This window comes from Hibiscus syriacus, unplaced genomic scaffold, assembly GCF_006381635.1.
Source record: "Hibiscus syriacus cultivar Baekdansim isolate YM2019G1 unplaced genomic scaffold, ASM638163v2 tig00003715_pilon, whole genome shotgun sequence".
Lineage (NCBI taxonomy): Eukaryota > Viridiplantae > Streptophyta > Magnoliopsida > Malvales > Malvaceae > Hibiscus > Hibiscus syriacus.
In genome coordinates, this window is record NW_024061980.1 from 2,143,187 (window position 1) to 2,167,794 (window position 24,608).

At 34.9% G+C, this 24,608-nt stretch overlaps 1 protein-coding gene and 1 pseudogene across 1 annotated transcript; one reads left to right on the plus strand and one right to left on the minus strand.

Annotated features, from left to right (window-relative positions):
- Window positions 1–3,333: 3,333 nt before the first annotated feature.
- On the minus strand, window positions 3,334–4,962 carry LOC120180770 (60S ribosomal protein L30-like). The gene is made up of 5 exons (XM_039186069.1): window positions 4,845–4,962; window positions 4,632–4,737; window positions 4,260–4,361; window positions 3,708–3,776; window positions 3,334–3,615 (listed from the first exon to the last, which is right to left on the minus strand). Exons 1-5 carry the CDS (start codon window positions 4,863–4,865, stop codon window positions 3,575–3,577), a joined length of 339 nt encoding a protein of 112 aa, XP_039042000.1. The 5' UTR covers window positions 4,866–4,962; the 3' UTR covers window positions 3,334–3,574.
- Window positions 4,963–10,686: 5,724 nt separating this feature from the next.
- On the plus strand, window positions 10,687–17,496 carry LOC120181249 (annotated as a pseudogene).
- Window positions 17,497–24,608: the final 7,112 nt, after the last annotated feature.

The following is a 24,608-nucleotide window of genomic DNA, read 5'->3' on the forward strand; positions in this document are numbered from 1 at the left end:
AAATTTAATTTGTTATATCGAAACACAAAATGTTTTCAACATTGGTTTTATTGCCATTTTATAAAATTTTCCCTTAAGTTTTAGAGGCACCTTCTTGTCACACAAAACTCCAGTAGCAGTCCTCCACTTTAGCCATCCCACCTTTATATGATGTGTAACGTCATCATCTACACCCCCATCTTTATATATCATAGACCCTAAGTACTTGAAACAATCATTTGAGGGGAGAACGTGTCCTTCTATGCATACTTCTACATCTTCATCGTTTTGGTTCTCACTGAAGTTTGAACATAAATACTATGTCTTTTCAATGTTGATCCTTAGACCTTTTTCTTCCAAAGCAATCTTCCAGGTAGTCAGTCTACTATTAGGCTCATTTTTTATTTCAGCAACTAGGACAATGTCGTCAGCGAAAAGCATACACCATGGAACACCGTCTGGTGTCGCACAATAGACGTCGTCCATAATCAAGGCAAAGATGTCATTAATGCTACCTAGATCCTTTTTCCTATTTTCCCTGGATTTTGCAAGCCTGAAGATGCCGTTTTGTCATTCTTTGGTGTCTAATCTCTTGTACATTTCATTATATGCCTTATCCTGTGCTTTAGCCATTGTTTTCTTGACTTCCCGCTTTGCCTCCTTGTATATTTGTTTAGCTCTCGATCTTTCTTCTTCGTCATTGTATTGTAGAAACTCCTTGAAGCAAGTTTGCTTTGTCTTCACCTTAGTTTGGACTTCATCGTTCCACCACTACGATTCTTTATGTTCCTTGACCTTCTCTGACGACAACACAAGGGTGTTTTTTCCCACCTCTCTGAGGGTATTTACCATATTTTTCCATAACATATCTGAATTATTTGAGTTTGTAGTTCCAAAACCCGTATTAGACAAAACCTTACTCCTAAAGTCATCAGCTGTCGCTCCATGTAAGTTATTCCAAAGGATCCTAGGTTTACCAAGTTTAGCCCTCCTATGAGTGCTCCGTCTGTGGCATACGCAGAACACCAAAACCAACAATCTGTGTTGTGATGCACATGCCTCTTCTAGGAACACCTTACAGTCAATGCAAGCCCATCGATCCCGATTTCAAACCAGGATGTAGTCGATTTGGGTACAATGTCCCCCGCTATGGAACATAATCAAGTTCACATCTCTCTTGTTAAAGAAAGAGAAGGATTTAGTGACCACCATATCGTGTGAAGTAGCAAATTCAAGCAACGCACGCCCCTTCTCGTTCCTACTACCAAAACCAAAACCCCTATGAACACCGTCATACCCGTCGGTTGCACTACCTATATGGCCATTGAAGTCTCCCCCTATGAAAACTCTTTGGTCCTCCAGAATGCTCCTAAGTACATCATCTAACTGATCCCAGAAGCAACGTTTCTCCCCCTTCCCCTAGGCCAACGTGTGGGGCGTACACTGAAAGGACATTCACCACTTCCTCTTCTATAATAACCTTAATCATCATGATCCTATCTCGTATCTACAAACTTCAACTACATTTTCCTTAAGCCTAGAGGATACCAAGATACCCATCCCATTTCTAGCGTTATCTACACCTAAATATCACAACTTGTACCCATTACACTCTCTGGCGCGAGCCCCTTTCCACCTAGTCTCCTGAATACATGCAAAATCTATTTTTCTATTACTAAGTACGTCGGTAAGCTCCAGCAGCCTAGCATTTAATGTGCCTATATTCAACGAACAAACTCTAAAACTAGTCTCCTTGACACCACTCTGTCTAGCCCTCCCCCTATACGCCCTATGGGATCTAAAAGGACATGACCTCAAGTAATCATCTATAGCCGAAGCTATGAGGAACTATGAAAAAGGAATCCAAAGAAGACAGAAGATGCACACTCACAGTAATCGATGCTCAAGTAAGGTGTCTCTTTCAATCCTTTAAAACCAAATTGAAAAAAACACATAGAATATGGGAGCTCTTTTTTCCTTCCCACTTCCTTCATTGTTTCTTAGCTACTAAACAGATAACAATGCAACCAAACCCAAAACATAATTACGCCAAAATTTAAAAAATAAAATAAAAACCCATTTTTCCAGTAAAATCACTTACAAAGAACAAAACCACTATGAAATAGTGGCCAATCGACGACGAAACAACATTTAATACCATGCAAACCCTATGATGAAAATCACGATCCCACAGAATTCGAGGATCAATCAACGTCAAGTACAAAGACATATCACTAGGAGTATGACAGAGACTACGTAGACAGCGATAATCGTGGTTGAAAAAGACGGCGACGGCAAGTTAAGGATAGAATTTGGGGATTTTAGGGATTTTGAGTTTTTTATAATTTAAGAAAAGTTAGTATTTTTTATAAATATAATAATATTTTAAAAAAATAAATTTTAAAATACCGAATTGTGACACGTGTCGTTTAACGAAAGAAATTAATGTCATTGACGGTCCGAACACCTAAAATGGTAATAGTTGTAGACACCAAAATAAGTCAAAAAATACTTTAAACACTTATTAATGAAAAACGATATAATTTATACATTAATTTTATATTTAAGCCTTCATTTTATAGTAAAAAAGGAACTTGTCTTCACGTTAAGGGGGAAGATGAACACGTGAGATTGTTTCCAAAATATTTTTATATTATTTTTATTTTCAAATATAAGTTTCCGTATTTATTTAAAAAAAATAAGAAAATATAAATTTTTAATAATACTGTTTAATTATAAATGTGCTTATAATAAATAAAATAAAATAAAATAAATTTTTATATTTATGTAAATTTGAACTAAGATGAAAGATGTATATTTAATTTTTTTATTAAAATCAAATTATCGAAAGATTCGATCAGTTAAAATCTGATCTTAAAAAAAGAATTTTTAGTAAAAAAATATCAGAAGATATAAAAATATTTTAGTATATAGATTTTAAATTTAAATCAGTTCGTTAGGTTAAAAATCATTTTAAAATGTCCTTTATTCCTTGGTTTTCTTTCTCTACCCCCCCCCCCCACAACACACAATAAATCTTTGGCTGTTTATTATTCATACGTTTGTAAAATCATTGATGAAATGTTGTATGGTGGTATTAATTGTTCAAGGATCCTCGCAAGTTAAGAAATAAGTAATTTGATCCTTTTCATTGTGTTTGATATAATTTCTAAATGTGATATCGCCAGCCCGTATCTTAACTGTATTTTTATGGACTTTTGCTTACAAATTTTGATCCATGCTGTGTATAACATTTTTAAATTATCTTATCAAATTATATTATTAATTTTTAATCATTTTTCTTAATTTCCTACCATACAATGATTTTCACTTCGTCAGCCAAATTACCACGTCTCGTCAAGTTCTTCATTTCTCTAAAGCAGCATTAAGAATCCACTACAAAAAGATCATATGAGATGATTTGGAAAAAATCCATCAAAAATACTAATACATGGGAACTGTCCCACATCAAACACTTACAATGAAAGTTCTGAATTTCAGAATAACTTCTCTTTGACATCAACAATGGTTCCAGATACCCAAAAATAGAAACTATCAGAATAAAGCCTACGAAGATGAGTTTTCCCCCTACACCTTAGTGATCACCAGGCATGCTCTTAATGATATCGGAGTCACCTGAAAAACACAGATGATATTTACCACAATCGGAACTTTAGACTGATGCAAAGTAGGGAAATTCAAAATGTTACAAGCATTGTTATATATACCCGGGTCGACAATGCTAAGGCAGCACACTCGGAAATATTTGCCACAAGCAGTGCCTAAGTCTACGTTGTCTGCAACAACAAAAAAGAGCACATACGTTTACTCATGTTGTTGAATACTCTTTAGAATTTGAAACATCAAAGTCATCACTTCATCACCCATTGGTTCACCAAGCAGGCAGCATTACACAAGAAACGTGAGATTGATGAATAATGTATTTAAGATATTAGCGTCGCTCCCTTCATTAAAGGGCTTTGGCATGAAGAATTTTTGCTAGTTGCTCATCTTAAAATTATCACAAATATCTTCAAATGCAGGACTTATGAGTATAACTAAAGAACGGAATGCGACACGGTGAACGAGCGTAAGTTATTCAATACTAGGATGTGCTTGTCGAATATTGTTGTACTGATGCCGGAGCAAGATATAGCTGAACTAATTAGCTAAACTTATTGATAATCTGCTTTGTTTCACTCCCATATACAAGTATTCAAATCATGACACAAATACGTATTCAAGTATGTAGCAAGCGCGAGATAGGTTAAGGAACATACTTCCATTGTAGTGGTGAACTCCAACCTTGCACAACATTGCATAATACTCGATCTCCGACTTTCTAAGAGGAGGGCAATTGTTGGCAATGATAATCAACTTACCTATAAAGCATTAAAATTTATATATGAATATCCATCTTCCAACTCTAAATCGGTCAACAACAGAAATGCAGCAATACAATAATGAAAATAATCTGACAAAACCTCACATGCCATCCATATTATACACTAATTTAACCAAGATGAAATCCATTCAACTTCAATTCACCATAAAAAAATACAACCCCCCAATCATTTGGAGTTATCCAATACTGTCAATCAGATAGCTCTATATTTAGAAACCGTAAATCACTGTGCAGAGTTGTTCAATACCTTTGGAGTTTCTGAGAGATTTGAGGACGGTTTTGTAACCCAAAGTGTATTTTCCACTCTTCATAACGAGAGCCAATCTGTTGTTGATACTCTCATGAGTCTTCTTCTGCATTTCATCAAACACAGCAATATATCTACTCGTTAGCATGTTTTAAAAAAATTACTCATAAGAGTAGAAAATTAAAACGAAACAAAATAGGGATGGGATTTTACGGTCTTCTTGGTGGCAACCATTTTCGATGACGGAAGAGCTTAGTTGAGATTTTTGTGTTGGGGGGGGGGGGGTGAATGCGGCAGCTACAAATGGTTCACCACAACATTGTAAGAAACCCTAAAACCTAAACAAATATAGCGATACCTGAGTTAAGGTTTTAGGGTTGGGCCAACCCAAAGCTACCTTTTATGGCCCAAAATAAATTTCAATTAAAATATATAATTATTTATAAAAATTTACAACGTATAATTTTATTGTAATATTTTTGAAAATATAAATCTATTTTTTCCAATTTGTTGTACTTTCAATTTGATTTTATCGTGAAAATTAAAATTAAAATCATAGACAATTAATTATGATATTATCAATAAAAAAGAATGAAATTAAATATATAATATGTTTTTTTTTGGATAAGTAATTTATATTTCATCCAAAAGAAATGCAACTTAGCTGCTATAAAAACAAGGCAAGCTACAACACTAGATCAGACCCCAGTTTATGAACAAGTGCCTATTAGCATCATTAATCCAATGTATGCAATTTCTATACAATTTGTTTTTTTACAGCCTCTTTTATCCTATTACAATTGTATCAGCAGAACGAGTTAATCCCCTGAAATTCCTGTGATTACGCTCCTCCCAAATGTAATACATGAAACCAGTCCAAGCGAGCTTAAGAACCTACACTCGGAGAGATTTACCCTTCAAGTTCACAATCAACCAGTTAAGACGTTCATCCCAGCTTTGCAAATCGTAACGAATCCCACAAGAAGCTAAAACTGCTTCCCATACTTCCTTAGCAAAGGAACAATCTGTAAAGAGGTGGTCACAGGATTCCAATCCAGAACCACACACAACACATCCATTTTCCATTATCAAACCGAACCAACCTATCTTTAGTAGGCAACTTGTCAATGATGACCATCCACGAAATAAAGGAGAATTTAGGTATATGAGCAGGAAACCAAATGATTCTGTGCCAGTTTACCTTCTCCCTTATGATTCTAATGTTGTCCCATATCCATTTTCCTTTAATTTGGCACCAGATAGCACCAGGAGGAAACAATCTCCTAGCCTCTTCTCAAAGCCTCAACATCTTCTTCATAATCCAACTGAAGTGGCTTTTACAATCAACATCCCAAAAACTCACAGTTTTTAAACAGTACTCTTGTATCCATGCAATCCAAAGAGAACCATCATTAGCCATAATATTTTTTATAAGCAACAAGCATCAGTCTTTATTCCATAGGGTAAGGTCCCTAAGTCACAGGCCACCCTCTGATTTCAGTGAGCAAATATGACTCCAGCCAACACGTGCCCCTCTAGCTGAGGAGTCACAACCTTTCCAGAAAAAACGCATGTAAATCCTCTCAATGTCCATAATGATCCCCTTAGGGAGAATGAGCTGCCTGCTCCAGAAGTTAAAGATATTAAATATGACAGTTTTTACAAGCTGCAACCTTCCACCAAAACTAAGTTTCTTGTTGGATCATTAACTTAGTTTATCTTTGATTCTCTCCAATAGAGCATCACAATCCTTCCCCGTGAGTTTACGAGTAACTAGGGGCACCCTAAGATACCTAACTGGGAGCTGTGCCACTCTAAACCCAATAACTGACTGAATCAAATCTAGAGTATTCTCATTCAAGCCACAAGCATAAAGTTCAGTCTTCAGAGCATTCAACTTAAGACCAGATAATTCATAAAATTTCTCTAAGGTGCTCTACACACCTAACACAGATTCAAGGGAGCCATGACAGAAAACTAATAAGTCATCCACAAAACAAAGATGATTGAGGGGAACTCTTTTACATTTTGGATAAAATCTGAAAATTCCTTGTTTTGCAACAACATTCAACAGAGAGGACAAAACATTCATCACAATGACAAAGAGGTAAGGTGATAAAGGATCACCTTGCCCCCTTAAAATACCCCACCAAGCTTCCATTCAAATAGACATAATACATAGTGGTAGCAATACAAGCCTTGATCCAATTGTAGAACACATAAGGCAACCCCATTGCCTCAAGAACAGTCAGCAAGAAGGTTCGATTAACAGAATCAAAAGCCTTCTGCAAGTCTATTTTGACTGCACATCTAGGAGAAAGACTCTTCCTAGAGTATCATTTCATTACCTTCTGAGCTAACAGAGTATTATCTACTATATTCCTACATTTGACAAAAACTAACTGGTTATGGGAAACCATACCAGGGAAGTAAGGAATAAGCCTATTAACAAGTATTATAGTGATGGTTTTGTATACCACTGAACAACAAGATATATGTATAAATTCCTTAGCCAAGCATGCATTTAAGGACTTAGGAACCAAAACTAAGGCAGTTGTATTAAAAGCATGCAATAAACAAGATGTTTGGAAGAAGTACCTCACAGCAGAAATAAAATCACTACCAACAATGTCCCAGGCAGCTTTGAAGAAACCAGAAGTGAACCCATCAGGGCTTGGGCTTTTGTCCTTCCCCTGTCTAAAAAGGGCCTCTTTGATCTCTACATCACTCACCTCCTTAGTAAGAAATGTAGTAGCTCCTTCAGGCAAAGAGTAGTTCAACAGATCTTTCAGACTTTCAACTGAGCAACCTTTAACTAATTGATCAGGAGAGCCAATGAGATTAATGAAGTAACCCACTAACTCATCAACCATTCCTTCAAAAGAGTCACACCTCTGCCCATCATCACCTTTAATAACTCTTATGGTGTTCCTTTTCTTGTTAGATTGGACCCTATGGTGGAAGAACTTGGTATTCAAGTCTCCCTCCCTAAGCCAATGAACTTTGGCTTTTTGTCTGTAAAAACCAGACTCAACAACCTCCAAGTCAACTAATTCAGCATGAATCATTATTTCTTCATCAATCCTCATCTGATTTGTATGGGCCAGATTAAAAATTTGTATTTGCTTCAATTTGATCCTTTTGTTTCTGACTCTACTAGAAATATCAGAGAAATACTCCAAGTTAAACTCCTTGAGAAGAGGCTTTAGCATTCTCATCTTGTTGAACAAGCGGCTCATGGAAGATCCACTACATTGACCCTGCCAAGAATTCCTGACAGTATCCAAAAACTTTACATGCCCAGTCTAGCAATTAAAAAACTTGAAAGGGTGAGGGTTATTGGTCATGACTCCCTTATGTGTCTGCAATAATCCAAGGCAGTGATCAGAAACTCCATGGGCTTTGAATTCCACAAAAGCTTCTGGAAAGTCCAGCAACTATTGATCATTAACTAAAATCCTATCCAATTTTTGGGCTAAGTAGAAACCCTCTTGTTTGTTGGACCAAGTGAATATAGGCCCAAGAAATAAGTGGTCCATAAGGTCAAGCCCCTCCAAACAATCTTGAAAATCCTTCATATCAGAGGTGCAATGGACACCCATGACATCAAAATCAGAACTCTCCTCAGCTTTGGCAATGATGTTAAAGTCACCCCCAATCAACCAAGAGGAGGAACCAATTTTATTCTCAACAATATTTAAATGGTCCCAAAGAGCCCTTCTAGCAACACCATTGTTACTGCCATAGACAAAAGTAATAGCTGTCTTATGACCATCAACCATCAACAGTCCCAATGATGAAAATAGTTTGGTCACAACATCTCAGAACAGAGAACAACATGTGCTTCCTCCAAACAATCCACAATCTACCCCCTTCAGCAAAATTATAATTCTCAACAAAATTCCATTCACCAGATAGTGCAGAAGTGAAATTAGAAAAATTATCCATTCTAATGCGTGATTCCATCAAACAAAAAACATCAACACTAGAAGACTCTAATATGCTTAACACCTTCAACTGTTTGAGAGGGTTGTTGACCCCCCTGACATTCCAGAAGCTGACAATCATTAAGATAAAGTATGCTGAGCAAAGCTGCCAGTGCCTAAATTAACCACAGTACTCCTGGCATTCTCAAGATGATCCTTCTTTTTTGCCTTTATCTCATTGAGAAGCACAACCACACCCATAGAAGCCACTCGAGCCTTCCTAGGACCATCTTCCACAACCTCCATTTTGCTTGAGGAGCCAGGGATTTCCTTTTTCCTCCCCTTTGTCTTCTTCTTAAGAGAGTCCTGAAGAGAAGAAAAATCCCCAGAATGAACAACTCCCTGCAAATGTTGGTTTTTATCATTACTTTCATCAACATGATACTTCCCACACTCATAGAAATCTGTCATCTTTTGTGTCCCCGAGGAAGACATATCACCATTACATACAACAATATTCTTCATGGCATCCTCCAAATTAGGCTCACAGACCTCCTGCAATGTCTGCACTGTTGTTTCCATAGCATTACCAACTTGTAGGTCCAGATTCATCACCAAATCCTTAGGATTGCTATCACTGCCAGAAAGAGAGTCTGAACTCATCACCTTAGAAGTGTTAGTAATCTCAGAAATCCCCATAACAGCAGTAGAAATTACTGGCTGAGTTTCATTGCTTACAGATTCTGTAGCACTACTGTTTTTTTCCAACAAACTTATACCTCTTTAAGTTTCTGAGGAGGCTGCCTAACCTCAGTACATGAATTAGCATGATGTCCAAATGATTTACACTTATAACAACATCTAGGAAGCCAAGGAACAAGCACTCTGACACTCACAGAGGATCCATCCTTTAAGATGATCTAAATAAACTCTGGAATAATAATTCCAGCTTCAATCTCCGCACAAACCTTTGCAAATTCAAGCCTCTGATTTGAAGTCGTTATAGAGTCCATGTATAAGGGGTTGCCTAATGCACCGACAATGTAACTAAGTCCCTTTTGAGAATAGAGCTCTAAAGGAACGCTATAAAGCTGCACCGAAATCGACATAAAGGATAGATCGAAACTAAGCTTCTGCATACCAGGTACCAATCCCTCAAGACTAATGGCTTGTTCTGGACATGCCAGGGTCCATTTTCTAGAACCCAGTCCCTCAAACCAACATCCAAGAATGAAAATATGTAGAGATTAGGGCCTGCGAGACTAACCTTAACTTGCGACGATTTTCCCCAAATTGTTTCAATAATTCGCTGCATAGATCCAAAGCTCGGACGGAGGTTTAACAATATCCACTCCATCCCGTAGCTTAGGGGGAAAGAAGTTGAGGGACTGATCTTTCGAACCCACGAACAGTTCTTTCCAATCCATATTCAAGGAACCCGATTCCATGCGATTAACAAGCAACAAACCTAGAATACCCTAGGAAGCAAGAATGAACAAGAATTAGAAGGAAAAAGGAAGATCTGAGAGACCATTAGACATGATAACGTGCGCCCAGAGAGCCTCCATTAGAACTTATGTAGTGGAGAATCCCTAAAAATATATAATATGATTAATAAATAAAATATCTAAAATTAAACAAATATTTTTATTTTTTAATTTCGATCTCTAAATTTTAATTTTTTATATTTATATTTTAAACACCAATATAATTTAAATATATTCCTTAATCAACCAGGAAAAATTTATTCCTTGAACGCATTATTTTATTTTATTTTATTATATAATGGAATTTTAAAAGATTTTATTTTAGTTAATATAAGTTCCTTTAATTTTATCTTAAAAATATAAAAAATGAAATAAAATTATCCACATCTAATAATAATTTTAAAAAATCCATTTTTATTAACGACCACTATAATATTCATTCATTTACCTAAACATTTTTGTAAACACAATATTTCACTAATTTAATCTTTATTTCAAAACCAATATAATGGAATAATAGAGACACAAACTCAGTTCCAATAAGTTAAGGCAGTTATAACTGATTTTTGCTACTCCTCCGTGACTCCGCTCTGTGCTCGATCATCACTATCCCAAGAAATCATTTGAACAAAACCATTTCCATTTCATTTATCTATCTTTTTTTTTAATCTTTCTAGGGTTTTGTTTTACCGTCCGTCATGGCGGAAGTCATAAATATGCCGGGCGATTCCTTTGACCACTGTCGCTGTGGCGACCGTAAGGACAGCAATAATAACAACAAACAGCCTCCATCATCTGATGATCCCAACTCCTCTGCTGCATCGCCGCCTCCACCTCGACGGCGCGACCAAGACTCGCGGGAGCAACGGGAACGCGACTACTACGATCGCAATCGCTTTCCTCCATCTCCACCTCCCAGGGAGAGAAACTACAGGCTACGCAGCAGCATTAGCCCTCCGCCAGCACCGTTTAGTTATCGGGATAGAAGGCACTCGCCTCCTCCGCGGAGGTCACCCCCTCAAGAGGTCTAGGCGTGAGGATGGAAGATACAAAGGGAGAAGAGGGAGCCCTACAGGAAGATTTGGACCTGGAAATAGAAGGTAATTTTTTTATTTTAGTTTTAGATTTAGTCTCCATTAGACTGTAAAATAATAGAGCTTAATTTAGCTTAGCTATAAAGCGTTTGAACTATTGGTTTTAACAGTCACTGGTATTTTCTTGTGCTTAATGTTATGAAGCCTTATGAACTTATTTCTGATTTGTTAAAACTTGATATTTTGTTTATTTGATTTAGGCTTTGGAAGTTCTTTAACTGAAAGATTGAGATTATAGATGTAGATTACATTACTAAGGAGTATAACTAGTAGTTTAGGCATTGTCCTGTATTTGATGTTATGCGGCCATGATGTGGCTATTTTTAATACAAATCAATGCTGACAAAATCCTAATGGATACTGCTGAACCTACGAAAGAGCCCTAAAAGAACCCTAAATATGAAGTGTGTTCAAGTATTGTGCTGGTTTCCTTGATAAATTCTTATCATTTTAATTTCTTTGTTGAAAATGCTTACACATTACCCTTTACTAGCATCCCTGGTTTTTCTTGTTACAATAGACTTTCATATTCCTTTTAAGGAAAGCTACGCTGTTATTGCAAAATACTGGACTGCCCGGTGACACTGACTTTTTATTTTCTATAATGTTATCCGAGAGGGATCATCAGTTCAGTTTCTTTGTGTAGCTTTGTATCCAGTAGTATATCTAACGTATATGACTATACAATTCAATATTTTGACTCTGAAATTCTGCCCATGTCCATATACTAATCATTAGTTAGGAGGAATTCATATGACTATACAATTCAAAATTTTCACTTGGCAGTTTTAGGTATATTCAGATTTTGCTCATGCTGTAAAACACTTCTTATGGTGTAGGTTTGGGTATGAATGCAACACCTTACATCAGTACGACACACAATCAACTAACGAGAGTGCTACATGTAACCACCGAAGTAGCTAACCAACAATTTCTCTAACTTGCTTAAATAAAATAACATTCATTGATAAAATCTTTTATAAAATAGATAATAAAATTCATACAAAATAAATTACAGTTCATGACCTCTCATAGATAAAAAAAATCAAAATATACAAACCATGTGTTTAGAACAATTTACTACTCGAATTTACAAAATAGAGACTTCGAATATACATGTCCTCTAAGAAATTCGAGACGTACTCTGCTTTGCTGTCTGGTCTGGATTTCTTCTAGTCAAACAACTCCTCTATTTGTCTTCACCTTATCTGCGTAAGGAAACAAATTTCAAACGCTGAGCTAACTAGTCCAGTGTCACACTAACAACTAAAACGTACTAACAGAGGTACATTTAGAATATGCTTTAATAATTGAATATGAGATAAAATGAATATATCCAAACAATCAATCAAATCATTAGTGAGTATCCTTGCGATACTCACTCTCTACGCTATAGTAGACATCATGGTGCGACTGAGATATATCTGTATCTCGGAGCTCACACACCCCTCTAGTCTACAGAGGATGTGGTCCCCAAAATCTCTGCATCGGACACCACACCCCCGACTAGCCTACCCCTTACGAGTGTCAGATCTTATACCCTAGCTAGTCTTCTTAAGGGCCTTGCACCCTATCTAAGGATATCTGGACTGATTCTATACTTCGACACCCTAAACTAAAGGAACTCGAGCGTCCGAATCGTTTCCCGAGCATCAAGCAAGGCTAGTTTTATTTGTCCCTATTTTATCTTATTTCTACGTTCGAATTAATCTTTATTATTGTTTCACTTGTAGTCTTATTTGATGATATAATGAAGTGTAGGGGTACCTCGACTCTAATTTCCTTAAAATCTAACATTTTTGTCTAAAATAGACTGAAAGTATCGATACTAGCCCTTCAGTATCGATATTCATGCAAAAGTTTCTATACTTTATGTAAGTACCGATACTTTTAAGCGTTTTGTAATGCCCAATATCAATATTTCCTGGGAGTTTCGAAACCATGACCCAAAATTTCGATACTCTTGAAAGAGTATCGATATTCCTGCACAGAAAACATGTTTTTACCTAGAAACGAAGAACAAGTATCGATACTAATCCTATAGTATTGATACTCAACCTGCATGATGCACAGTTCACATACGAAAATGCTATATTTCACTTCCAAAAACCTTAATGAGATCCCCAAACATTCTTTAAAGTCTTGTGTGATTAAAAAGGATCATAAATAAGGCTTTAGACATACTCAAACTTTCAAAACATATAATCTACCATGGATATGCTAAATAAGTTTATTTCTTACCTTCATGTTATTCAATACATTAAAATGACCCACTAATAGTGTGGAGAAGTTGTAGGTGTGGATACTTTTTTTTATCCTTGACTAAATGCTAATCCTCAATCACTCTTGATATGTTTTTTCTTTCCCTTTTGTATTTGAGCTCCACCCACTTCTTTTTCTAAACAAGAGTAACAAAAAGGAAATTTCTAAGTTGTCAATGTATTGAAGATAATATTTAGAAAATTTCTTAACTCTTAAATCTAGCCAAACCACCTTGAATCCTTAGATTTTACTACACTTCTCAAAAACCCATTTTTTGAAACCATGATAAAATCTTACAAAATGAGTCTTAATCTAAAGCTTGTAGAATGAGAATTCATGCTCTTACCTTGGTTTAACCAAATGGAAAATGAAATGCTTGGAAAAATTTAATTTGAGATGGAAGAGGAAGAGAAATGGAAAATGTAGAAGAGAGAAGAAAAATAATATTTGGTAAGATAGTTGGGGCTTTGATTCACGTGAAAAATATAAAAACAAGGGGAATATTTTCGTTTGAAATAAAATGTGTAAACTATACTTTAGGTTCCTATATTTTCAAGCCTATATGAATATCATCACTTTACATAAATCTTTTGGGCCCAACACAGCCCAAATCTAATTAACCTTGGTCTAAGATATTTTTAATAATTATTTTGGATTCTAAAATGAGTTTCGGATTGACCCAAACTATTAACATTTTGGGTGTTACCATGACTACGGTGGTGGATATGATAGTGAGATGATGGGAAGACCTCGTGGCTGGTACTCAGGTCGCTCTTCCCGTGGCTATCAAGGTGGTTCTTTCTTGAAATTGCTTGAGAATTTTAAAGTTTCTTCTAACTTCAATTATTGCACTTGGAGCACTTTTGATATGACCATTTTGTATTTTTATGCCTCCCCCATGTTACTATTATAATTTAAAAAGTTATATGACAATTATTGACTGTCATCTTGCACTTAATTTTTCAGTTCCAATTGTTAATATAAAATCTTGATTTATTATGATTACCATTAATAATTGGGATAATTAACTTTTACATATAATTATTTTTTGAAGCTAGCAAATTCTTCTTGTATGGAAACTTACTATAATTGGAGATATAGAATGGGCAAAACTAAAAACTAATCTTTTGCATTTAGGTTTGCTTTATTGTCTTTATTGGATTGCAGTGTCGGTTTGGAATGTATTGAAATACATATCAACAAAATAATTTTGGGCATCTATGAAATGATGCAAGCATGCAGTTAATGATGACTCTATGATGAGTACATTGTTCCTTCTGAAGTTCCGTATACTGATGTTGCATTATTGTATAATGCAGCGGCGACAAACCTTTTATCCATCTTTTCTATTTATGCCGTTTTATTTTAGTTTGTCAAATGATATTGCTTCTGCAGATTGGGATGCTGGCCTTGGTGGTTCTGGTAATACTTCCAGTTCGAGGAGTACTCAAAGGTTAGCTTTCCATCTTTACGGACTCTCTACTTTTTATTTCATTGCATTGTTGAAATATTCAAATTCTCTTTTATTGAGGTGAAGATCAAATGTTCTTATCATTTTATACAATAATATGACATGATAAGCAATTTTTCAGAGAAGGATTGATGTCATACAAGCAATTCATTCAAGAGCTTGAGGATGATATACTACCAGATGAAGCTGAGAGGAGGTAAAAATGAGAAATAACATTATCTGTTAGGTTTATCTTGTTTGAGACTTGCGGTGTAAACAAATTGGAATATTAACTGACTTATTACTGTGAAGGTACCAGGAATACAAGTCAGAGTATATATCAACCCAAAAACAAGCATTTTTTGATGCTCACAAGGATGAGGAATGGTACATCCCATTGTTAACTAATTTCCTCCTTATTTGTTCAGCTCATTGTTCTAAGTAAAATTGCGTATTTATTTAGGTTGAAAGACAAATATCATCCAACAAACTTGGTCACTGTTATTGAAAGGTTAGTCGTACTTGTATAATTCATGATGTATCAGTTAAGGAATTTGTTTGTAAGCCAAAGATGCCCTCTGTCATGCTTTTGTTGTGATGTTTTTGATGGTTTTGGTGTCAATTTATCATGCTACTGTTGGATTATTTATTTTTTTATATATTTTTTTAAAGGAGGAATGAACTTGCACGTACAGTTGCAAAGGAGTTTTTGCTTGATCTGCACAGTGGAACCTTGGACTTGTAAGATGGAACTTCATGTTCACTTTAGTTTTGAATATTCAACCAGGCTCTCTGCCTCTTATTTTCCAGCTGCTGACCAATACTTTATATTTGTGATGCAGAAGTCCCGGTGTTAATCCCTTGGTATCAAGTAAGCCAGGCCAGGCCAGTGATCCCAATTCTGAAGATGAAGCTGACATTGGTGAAAAAAAAGAAGGCGGCATGGTAAAGGATCTGCAAAATAGACTGATATCCTTTCCTCAGCTCCGAAGGCTCACCCAATCAACTCCGATCCCAGAAGAATTCGGATTGACATCGAACAATTCTGAAAAAGGAATTGAGGGAAATATATATTAGGGGGGGTCTGATAATGACAAATAAATAGAGATAAATCTCATGGTAGTTTGACTGGTCCGGTGGCTATTATATGTGGTTCAAAATTTGTTAAAGGCTTGGAGAGTGTTGAGCTTCTTGATATTCTTATAACTTACTTGTGGCGTGTCCATGGCTTGGATTATTATGGAATAATTGAAACAAGTGAAGCTAAAGGTCTTAGGCATGTGATAACAGAGGGAAAGAGTTCTGATGTTACTAATAACGAATCTGAGTGGGAAAAGAAACTTGACTCATGCTGGCAAGAGAGATTGAGGGGTCAAGATCCTTTGGAATTGATGACTGCTAAGGGCAAAATAGATACTGCATCAGTTGAAGTTTTGGATCCTTTTGTCCAGAAGATTAGGGATGAAAGTATGGCTGGAAGTATAGTTGTGGTTCTAAGAGTTGCACAAAGCTCTTTTTTACTGCAGAGTTTGTGCACAAGCATCTTAAACTTAAGCATCCAGAGTTTGTCACGGAGCTAACGTCTAAAGTTCGTGAAGAGCTTTACTACCAGAATTACATGAAGTAAGTTGTCTAGCATGCTGCATATATTTGTTTTTCATCTTACTGATCTGTGTATGAGATATGTATTGTTTCCATTCACAGTGATCCAGATGCACCTGGGGGACACCTGTTATGCAGCAATCTCTACCGGTATGCTATAGCTGGTTTTGTTTTGATATGAGTTTCTACTTCTATATAACCTCATTTTCCCCTCCTTTTTATGATTTTTTTTCATGCAGAAGGACAAGCCTCCAAGACAAAAAATGTTAGAAAATCGCTTGAAAGATGAACGTGGCTTACGTGGAGTACGTGATAATCGAGAAAATGGTAGTGATAGGTATGATAGGTTTGAGAATCCTCAATCAAGCAATTTTCCATCCAAAAATGATGGAACTGATGAGGGCAATCGTGATGATTCAATGTTTGATGCTTTTGATGGTCGAGGGATGCATGTTAGAGCTCCAGTTTATTCAGATACTGCGCCTCCGCCAGTATTGATGCCTGTTCCTTGTGCTGGGTAGGTATGGTGTTTTTCTACACGTATCTGTAATTAGCTTATCATTTTCTTGTGGTCTTATACACGTGTAATTGCAGTCCTTTGAGGCCCTTCGTTCCAGCTCCACTTGAACTTGCAATTCAGGTGTTCAGAGAACGGGGTGATCCTCCTTTCGAAGGCAATAGTAGAGGTCGACGTCCTGGACCTAATGTAAGTGGACCAACCCCTTTCTTTTGCCTCCTGGATTCCACCAGGATCCTCGTCGTTTAAGAAGGTAAGTTCTCTTGAGACTGTTCTAAAACCATATTTAGTGCTATTGTGTTTGTCATAATTATCGACAGGCGTTATTGGGAGAAAAAGAACACCGGTTAAGCTTCCGCTTTGTCTCGGTTATTTGGTTTTTTCCCCCAACAAAACCATCTTGTAGATCTCCTGATCAGACCAACCAGAGCCGTACCGCTATAGAAAGCAATGGCCGTGACTATAGAAGCCATGGTAGAAATAAGACAAGATCAAAGAGGGCTACGAAGATTGATGAGGACACTTGATTTATAACACCCCCAACTCGTATCCAACCCGGATCCGAGTACGAGGTGTCACATTGACTTTTCAAAACACTTTTCTTTACAATTCAACAAAATCTTAAATTCATCATTTAAGAAAATGAATACTTTAATTATAATCAATTAGGCTTACAAAACATATTAGAGCATATTCAATTCAAATCTAATAGTACACGCCAACTATATTCAAAAGAACAAAATACATATTAATTATTACTTTTCTGATCTGAACTTCGTAAGGAAAGTGCTAACATGTCTTGCTCCTCTTAGCTTATCTTCTCGCTTTCCAACCTACGTGTGAAACATTCACACACAAAGTCGATGACTTAGTGAGGCATATAAAACTTATAATGCACTTTATAACGTTTAAAAATGAATGCATGTTTTATTCTATCATATTATACCAAATGACTTCATTCGATCATACTATATAAAATCATACCAGATCACATATCAAGAAATACATACATACACATAAATCATCATTAACAGTTTATCTTTTAATCACATACTTTTATACATAACCTTCTTAATCAAGCACTATACAAACAACATCATATAATTTCTATAACATTTTTCATATCACAAACATATATTTGTTATTATCTCTTTATTAGCCCATGCACACATGTGAGAACTAAAGATATGCGAGTACATTGAGGTTGTGCACATATGCTATCACCACAGCTCGTATAGAGGTCCACTGAGTGGCATGTGAAATATGTCCCGAAAGACCTATCCATATGTTTCGAAGAACATAGGTAATCCTGTCCATATGTCCCGAAGGACATAGGTAAACTATCCATATGTCTCGAAAGATATAGGTAACCCTCGACTCTTGACATGCCAACTATATCTCTAGCTCTCCTGACACATAACATGGGCATTCTCTTTTATATCATTTCACATATTCACATAGTCATATCTCATATGCTCATAGCTTTTATCATATCATTCACATCGCATAGCTTATATTTTGTGATCATGAAATCACATAACTTAATCATATTTTCATATAACTCATATAATCCTTTCATATAGTTCATATCTTATTGTCACATATTGCATACACATATACTATATTCACATACTTCAATATCCTTGGACTTATTTCACTTTATTACATTAAAACATAGACATGTAGTCTTATGTGCCCTATCAATATTATATGTTCATATAATCTTATTTTACCTTATAAGTAAATACTACTTATTTTATCTCACTTTTCGATTTATTTACCTACTTATTTATATCAGTTCACATGGTTTATTACACAACTTATATCACCTTTTCATGTATTACACATATCTTGTCACATATCTTATATCTTATCATCATATCATTACAAACAAGAACATGTCAACACATATAATCATGCATTCACACAAATCATATCATTCACATACTTATAATCATAGATTCATGCATTCTAACATAGGAAACAGACTTATCACAAGTTTTATTTCCATCTATCATCATATACTAACTAATATGCACTCACCTGGCCTTACTATTCAATATCATTCCCTTTTCTTTTCTCGATGACTATTACTTGTCGACTTGTCCGGACGTTGCTCTCGATCGATATCTACATAATCATGTATACATATCAACATTTCAAATACTATAATTCAATCCTTAATTTCTTCAGCTATAAGAAAGAGTAAATCCCAATTTTCTCTTGCAAGGGTATCAGTACCTCTATAGGGTATCGATACATCCCTTCACAGAGGTATCGGTACATTGCATAGGTATCGATACCCAAATTACATTCGAAAATTTTTCGTTTCAAGGGGGTATCGATACCATCTTTAAGGTATCGATACCCTTTGAATGTCTTCCTGAATTTTTACTCATGAGGTATCGGTACCTGATGAATGGGTATCGATACCCCCTTGCCCAGAAATCACTTTAAAACCCAAAAATCACTCCAAATCCACTTAAACACTTCATGTTTCATCCTCTATCATATTCTTAACTCACATACACATGCTTAAAATCATTAATACCTACATATCACATCTTAAACCTCAAAATCTTATCCACATCATGGAATTCAAGAATGAAACTCAATTTTCAACATGTTCTAAATTCAATTCTATCACTTCATATCTCTTATTTCAACCATTGACAAGTCAAAATTAGTTTCAAATTCCACTTATCAACTCTATTCCAAGTTTTCATTCAAAAACTACAAATCTTTAATATCTCTTAACTTCTTAATCCTTTGAATTAAAATTGACTTAAGCTTTCTTTAAGCTTAAGTATTATCTAATGATCATAAACAACTCAAAAATTCAACAAGAAATTAACCATATAAAAAACTCACATTTGCTTGGTCCTTCACGTATGAAGAAGAAAGGAGAAGAAGAGAACTCTGGAAACGTTTTCCTTCCTTCCTCATCTCCAACTTGTTATATAGCCTACAAAAGAAAGATAAAAATATTTCTTATCAAATGACGATTTTACCCTTCTTTCTTTCAATCTTTAGTAAACCATCCTTCATAAAATATTTCCAATTAAGTCCTTGAACTTTTAACTTATTTCAAAATTAAGCATAAAGCTTACAGAATTTGCATTTTAGTTACTAGTCCTGTTTTGAGATATTACAAATCTCCCCTCCTTTAAAGAAAATTCGTCCTCGAATTTTCACTGCACACCTGAATAAGAATATATCTTCTAATCTTCTCATGTTGTTTTCTCTACATTATTCCTTCTCAATTGCAATCAATGATTTGCCTTTAATTTCCAAAGAACCCAATCCATATCTGTCTTTTCTCTCATTCAATTCTACATTTTCCTTTGACTTTTTTTTTAAATCCATTCTCATCACTCATAATCATAAATCTATCTCTAATTACCTTATAACAATAACCAAACTATTATTCCATCATCATTTGACCGAGAACACAACCTTAAATCTTCTTCAATTGTGATTAAACATATACTTTACGAAATTAAACAATCATTTCACATTACCTTGCACACATTTCTTACTTCAATATCAAACTTATCATCTATATTTCCATATAACACTTGTCATACTTAATCTTTTTATTTTCCTTATCCATTTATCCTTTCATAATCAAAATCTCCTTATAACATAACTAAACCATATCTTTCGTCCATACTCTCATACTCTTTCATATCGTTTATACTTAGTTCATTGCATACATCATATCTATATAATCAGAATACACAACCATATCCAGATCCACATCATACTTAGTTAGCCTACCCTGACATCATCTTCTAATCCTTTAACTTTAATACACTACTATCTCATAACTCTGTTAGTCAACACCGGTTCTTCCAATCTAAAGCGTAAATCTTCATCGAACCATTCATATACATTCTTTTCAGTCGGAATTATCCTATCAATAATTTATTTAACTTATCAAATTTGCAATCCTTTCTTATACACCATGCAATTTCTTTTGCTCAATCTCAACATTCATCTTTCTTTGTCTTGTAAACTAATCACTGATGTACCCATTCTTAAATTATTTCGAACAATATCTACATCATTCTCATTCAAATTAGCTTAACTATAATTCACTCAACTTATAAAACTACACTCTTATCCATACACATTACAATTCCACTGTTTCAAATTCATGAGTTCTGGCTTCATATATCTGATAAACTTATCACTGAATACTTATTCTCGAACTTTTCTAAACTAATAATCACATTACTGAATCTTCTATCATTCTCGTGATAATATTTGTTCACTATACTTCAATTCCTTCGCATAGTAACTAAACTATTTCATCTAACTTCTCCACTTCAGAACAATGAAGACCATATAACATTATTCTAACATGTTTTCAGGTTTTCAACTTCCTGAAAACAACCTTTGCTATTTCAAAGCATTTCCTAAAGTGTCCTCTCTTCATCCTGCCTGGCCAGGGAAGGTGAATTACTACCACCATCAGGTCTAGCATCTATCAACTCACTTCAATAATTCTTATAATCAATTTCTACTATATCATACAAATCTTATTCTATAAGTAAGACAACATACTCCTTACACTATTAAATCAGAACTTTTCACTTTGAGTTGGCATGTACACATTTTAAAACTTCTTTGACTTCGATTTAAGCCTAGAATCGGCTAAGCTTTAGCTATGATACCATTAAATATAACACCCCCAACCTGTATCCAACCCAAATCCGAGTACGAGGTGTCACATTGACTTTTCAAAACACTTTTCTTTACAATTCAGTAAAATCTTAAATTCATCATTTGAAAAAAAATGAATACTTTACTTTAATTATAATCAATTAGGTTTACAAAACATATCAGAGCATATTCAATTCAAATCTAATAGTACATGCCAACTATATTAAAAAGAACAAAATGCATATTAATTATTACTTTTCTGATCTGAATTTCGTAAGGAAAATGCTAACTTGTCTTGCTCCTTCTAGTTTCTCTTCTCGCTTTCCAACCTACGTGTGAAATATTCACACGCTAAGTCGATGACTTAGTGAGACACATAAAACTTATAATGCACTTTATAACGTTTAAAAATGCATGCATGTTTTATTCTATCATATTATACCAAATCACTTCATTCGATCATACTATATAAAATCATACCAGATCACATATCAAGAAATACATACATATAAATAAATCATCATTAACAATTTATCTTTTAATCACATACTTTTATACTTAACCTTCTTAATCAAGCACTATACACACAACATCATATCATTTCTATAACATTTTTCATATTACAAACATATATTTGTTATTATCTCTTTATTAGCCCATGTACACATGTGAGAACTAAATATATACGAGTACATTGAGGTTGTGCACATATGCTGTCACCACAACTCGTATAAGGGCTCACTGAGTGGCATGTGAAATATGACCCGAATGACCTATCCATATATTCCGAAGAACATAGGTAATCCTGTCCATATGTCCTGAAGGACATAGGTAAACTATCCATATGTCTCGAAAGACATAGGTAACCCTTGACTCTTGGCATACCAACTATACCTCTAGCTCTCCTAACACTTAACATGGACATTCTCTTTTATATCATTTCACATATTTACATAGTCATATCTCATATGCTCATAGCTTTTATCAGATCATTCACATCGCATAGCTGATCTTTTGTGATCATGAAATCACATAACTTTAAATCATGTTTTCATATAACTCATATAATCCTTTCATATAGTTCTTATCTTATTGTCACATATTGCATATCACATATACTATATTCACATACTTCAATATCCTTGGACTTATTTCACTTTATTACATTAAAACATAGACATGTAGTCTTATGTGCCCTATCAATATTATATGTTCATATAATCTCATTTTACCTTATAAGTAAATACTACTTATTTTATCTCACTTTTCGATTTATTTACCTACTTATTTATATCAGTTCACATGGTTTATTACACAACTTATATCACCTTTTCATGTATTACACATATCTTGTCACATATCTTATATCTTATCATCATATCATTACAAACAAGAACATGTCAACACATATAATCATGCATTCACACAAATCATATCATTCACATACTTATAATCATAGATTCATGCATTCTAACATAGGAAATAGACTTATCACAAGTCTTATTTCTATCTATCATCATATACTAACTAATATGCACTCACTTGGCCTTACTATTCAATATCATTCCCTTTTCTCTTCTCGATGACTATTACTTGTCGACTTGTCCGGACGTTGCTCTCGATCGATATCTACATAATCATGTATACATATCAACATTCCAAATACTATAATTCAATCCTTAATTTCTTAAGCTATAAGAAAGAGTAAATCCCAATTTTCTCTTGCAAGGGTATCAATACCTCTATAGGGTATCGATACATCCCTTCACAGAGGTATCGGTACACTGCCTAGGTATCAATACCCAAATTACATTCGAAAATTTTTCGTTTCAAGGGGGTATCGATACCATCTTTAAGGTATCGATACCCTTTGAATGTCTTCCTGAATTTTTACTTTTGAGGTATCGGTACCTGATGAATGGGTACCGAATACCCCCTTGCCCAGAAATCACTTTAAAACCCGAAAATCACTCCAAATCCACTTAAACACTTCATGTTTCATCCTCTATCATATTCTTAACTCATATACACATGCTTAAACTCATTAATACCCGTTTATCACATCTTAAACATCAAAATCTTATCTACATCATGGAATTCAAGAATTAAATTAAAATTTTAACATGTTCTTAATTCAATTTTAACACTTCATATCTCTTAATTCAACCATTGGCATGATCCACGACAATAATTGAAGTTGTAGGCATCTTGAAATTGGGACCAACTTGACGATCTATTGATAGAGCTTGGACAATTGTTATGGTGGATTGAATTGCTATTGACATTTGAAGAAATACTCTACTTGACCATAGTGGCCAAAGTCTTATAAGAATTTAGAGATATTCTACTTGTAAACTGCATAGTTTCCACGGTCTTGCTACTGATCCATCTGAATTAATGTCTCATTCAGTTATTATAGCAGGTTGGTTCAAAAAGCTACGTTAAGGGAGAATACATGTCAACTTGATTCGAATTTCATACTTGTTAAATGCCATTCTTAGGGCATTTGCTAGAGACTAAGCAATGGATTCTTAGTTCATAAGACCCCAAGTTTCACCTTAGAGGGATCACAGAATAGGCTTTAATGATTTATTGGCAATGAATATTGATGGAAATTTGGAATTAAAATTGTTTTTACTTGAAACTCCATTTTGCTCTTGCAAACGTTACCATGTTTGTTCCACACTGTTCATGGTAAAAATCTTGGCTTCTTGAAGATAGAGACAGAGAAACCTTCCTTTTCCTTATAGTAATGAGGACAACTCGAAGCAGACTCGTAAACAGGTTTTCGCAAGGCTCGTCAGGTCGAAGAATCGTTATCGAGCCAAGAAACTGACTAAAGAAATAAGCTATTAATGAAACATATAACAAAACCAAGATTCTAGCTAATGCTTTCCACATAGACAATTGTAGTAAAGCATATCATGGATCCATAAGCATCAATGAAAAAAAACCAATTGAAGAAAATTTA

Coding starts and splice junctions, on each gene's coding strand:
- LOC120180770 (XM_039186069.1), bottom strand. CDS start 4,865: ATGGTTGCCACCAAGAAGACC. Junction 4,362..4,631: donor ATCTCTCAGAAACTCCAAAG/GTATTGAACAAC, acceptor AATGCTTTATAG/GTAAGTTGATTATCATTGCC. Junction 3,616..3,707: donor CCTTAGCATTGTCGACCCGG/GTATATATAACA, acceptor TGTGTTTTTCAG/GTGACTCCGATATCATTAAG.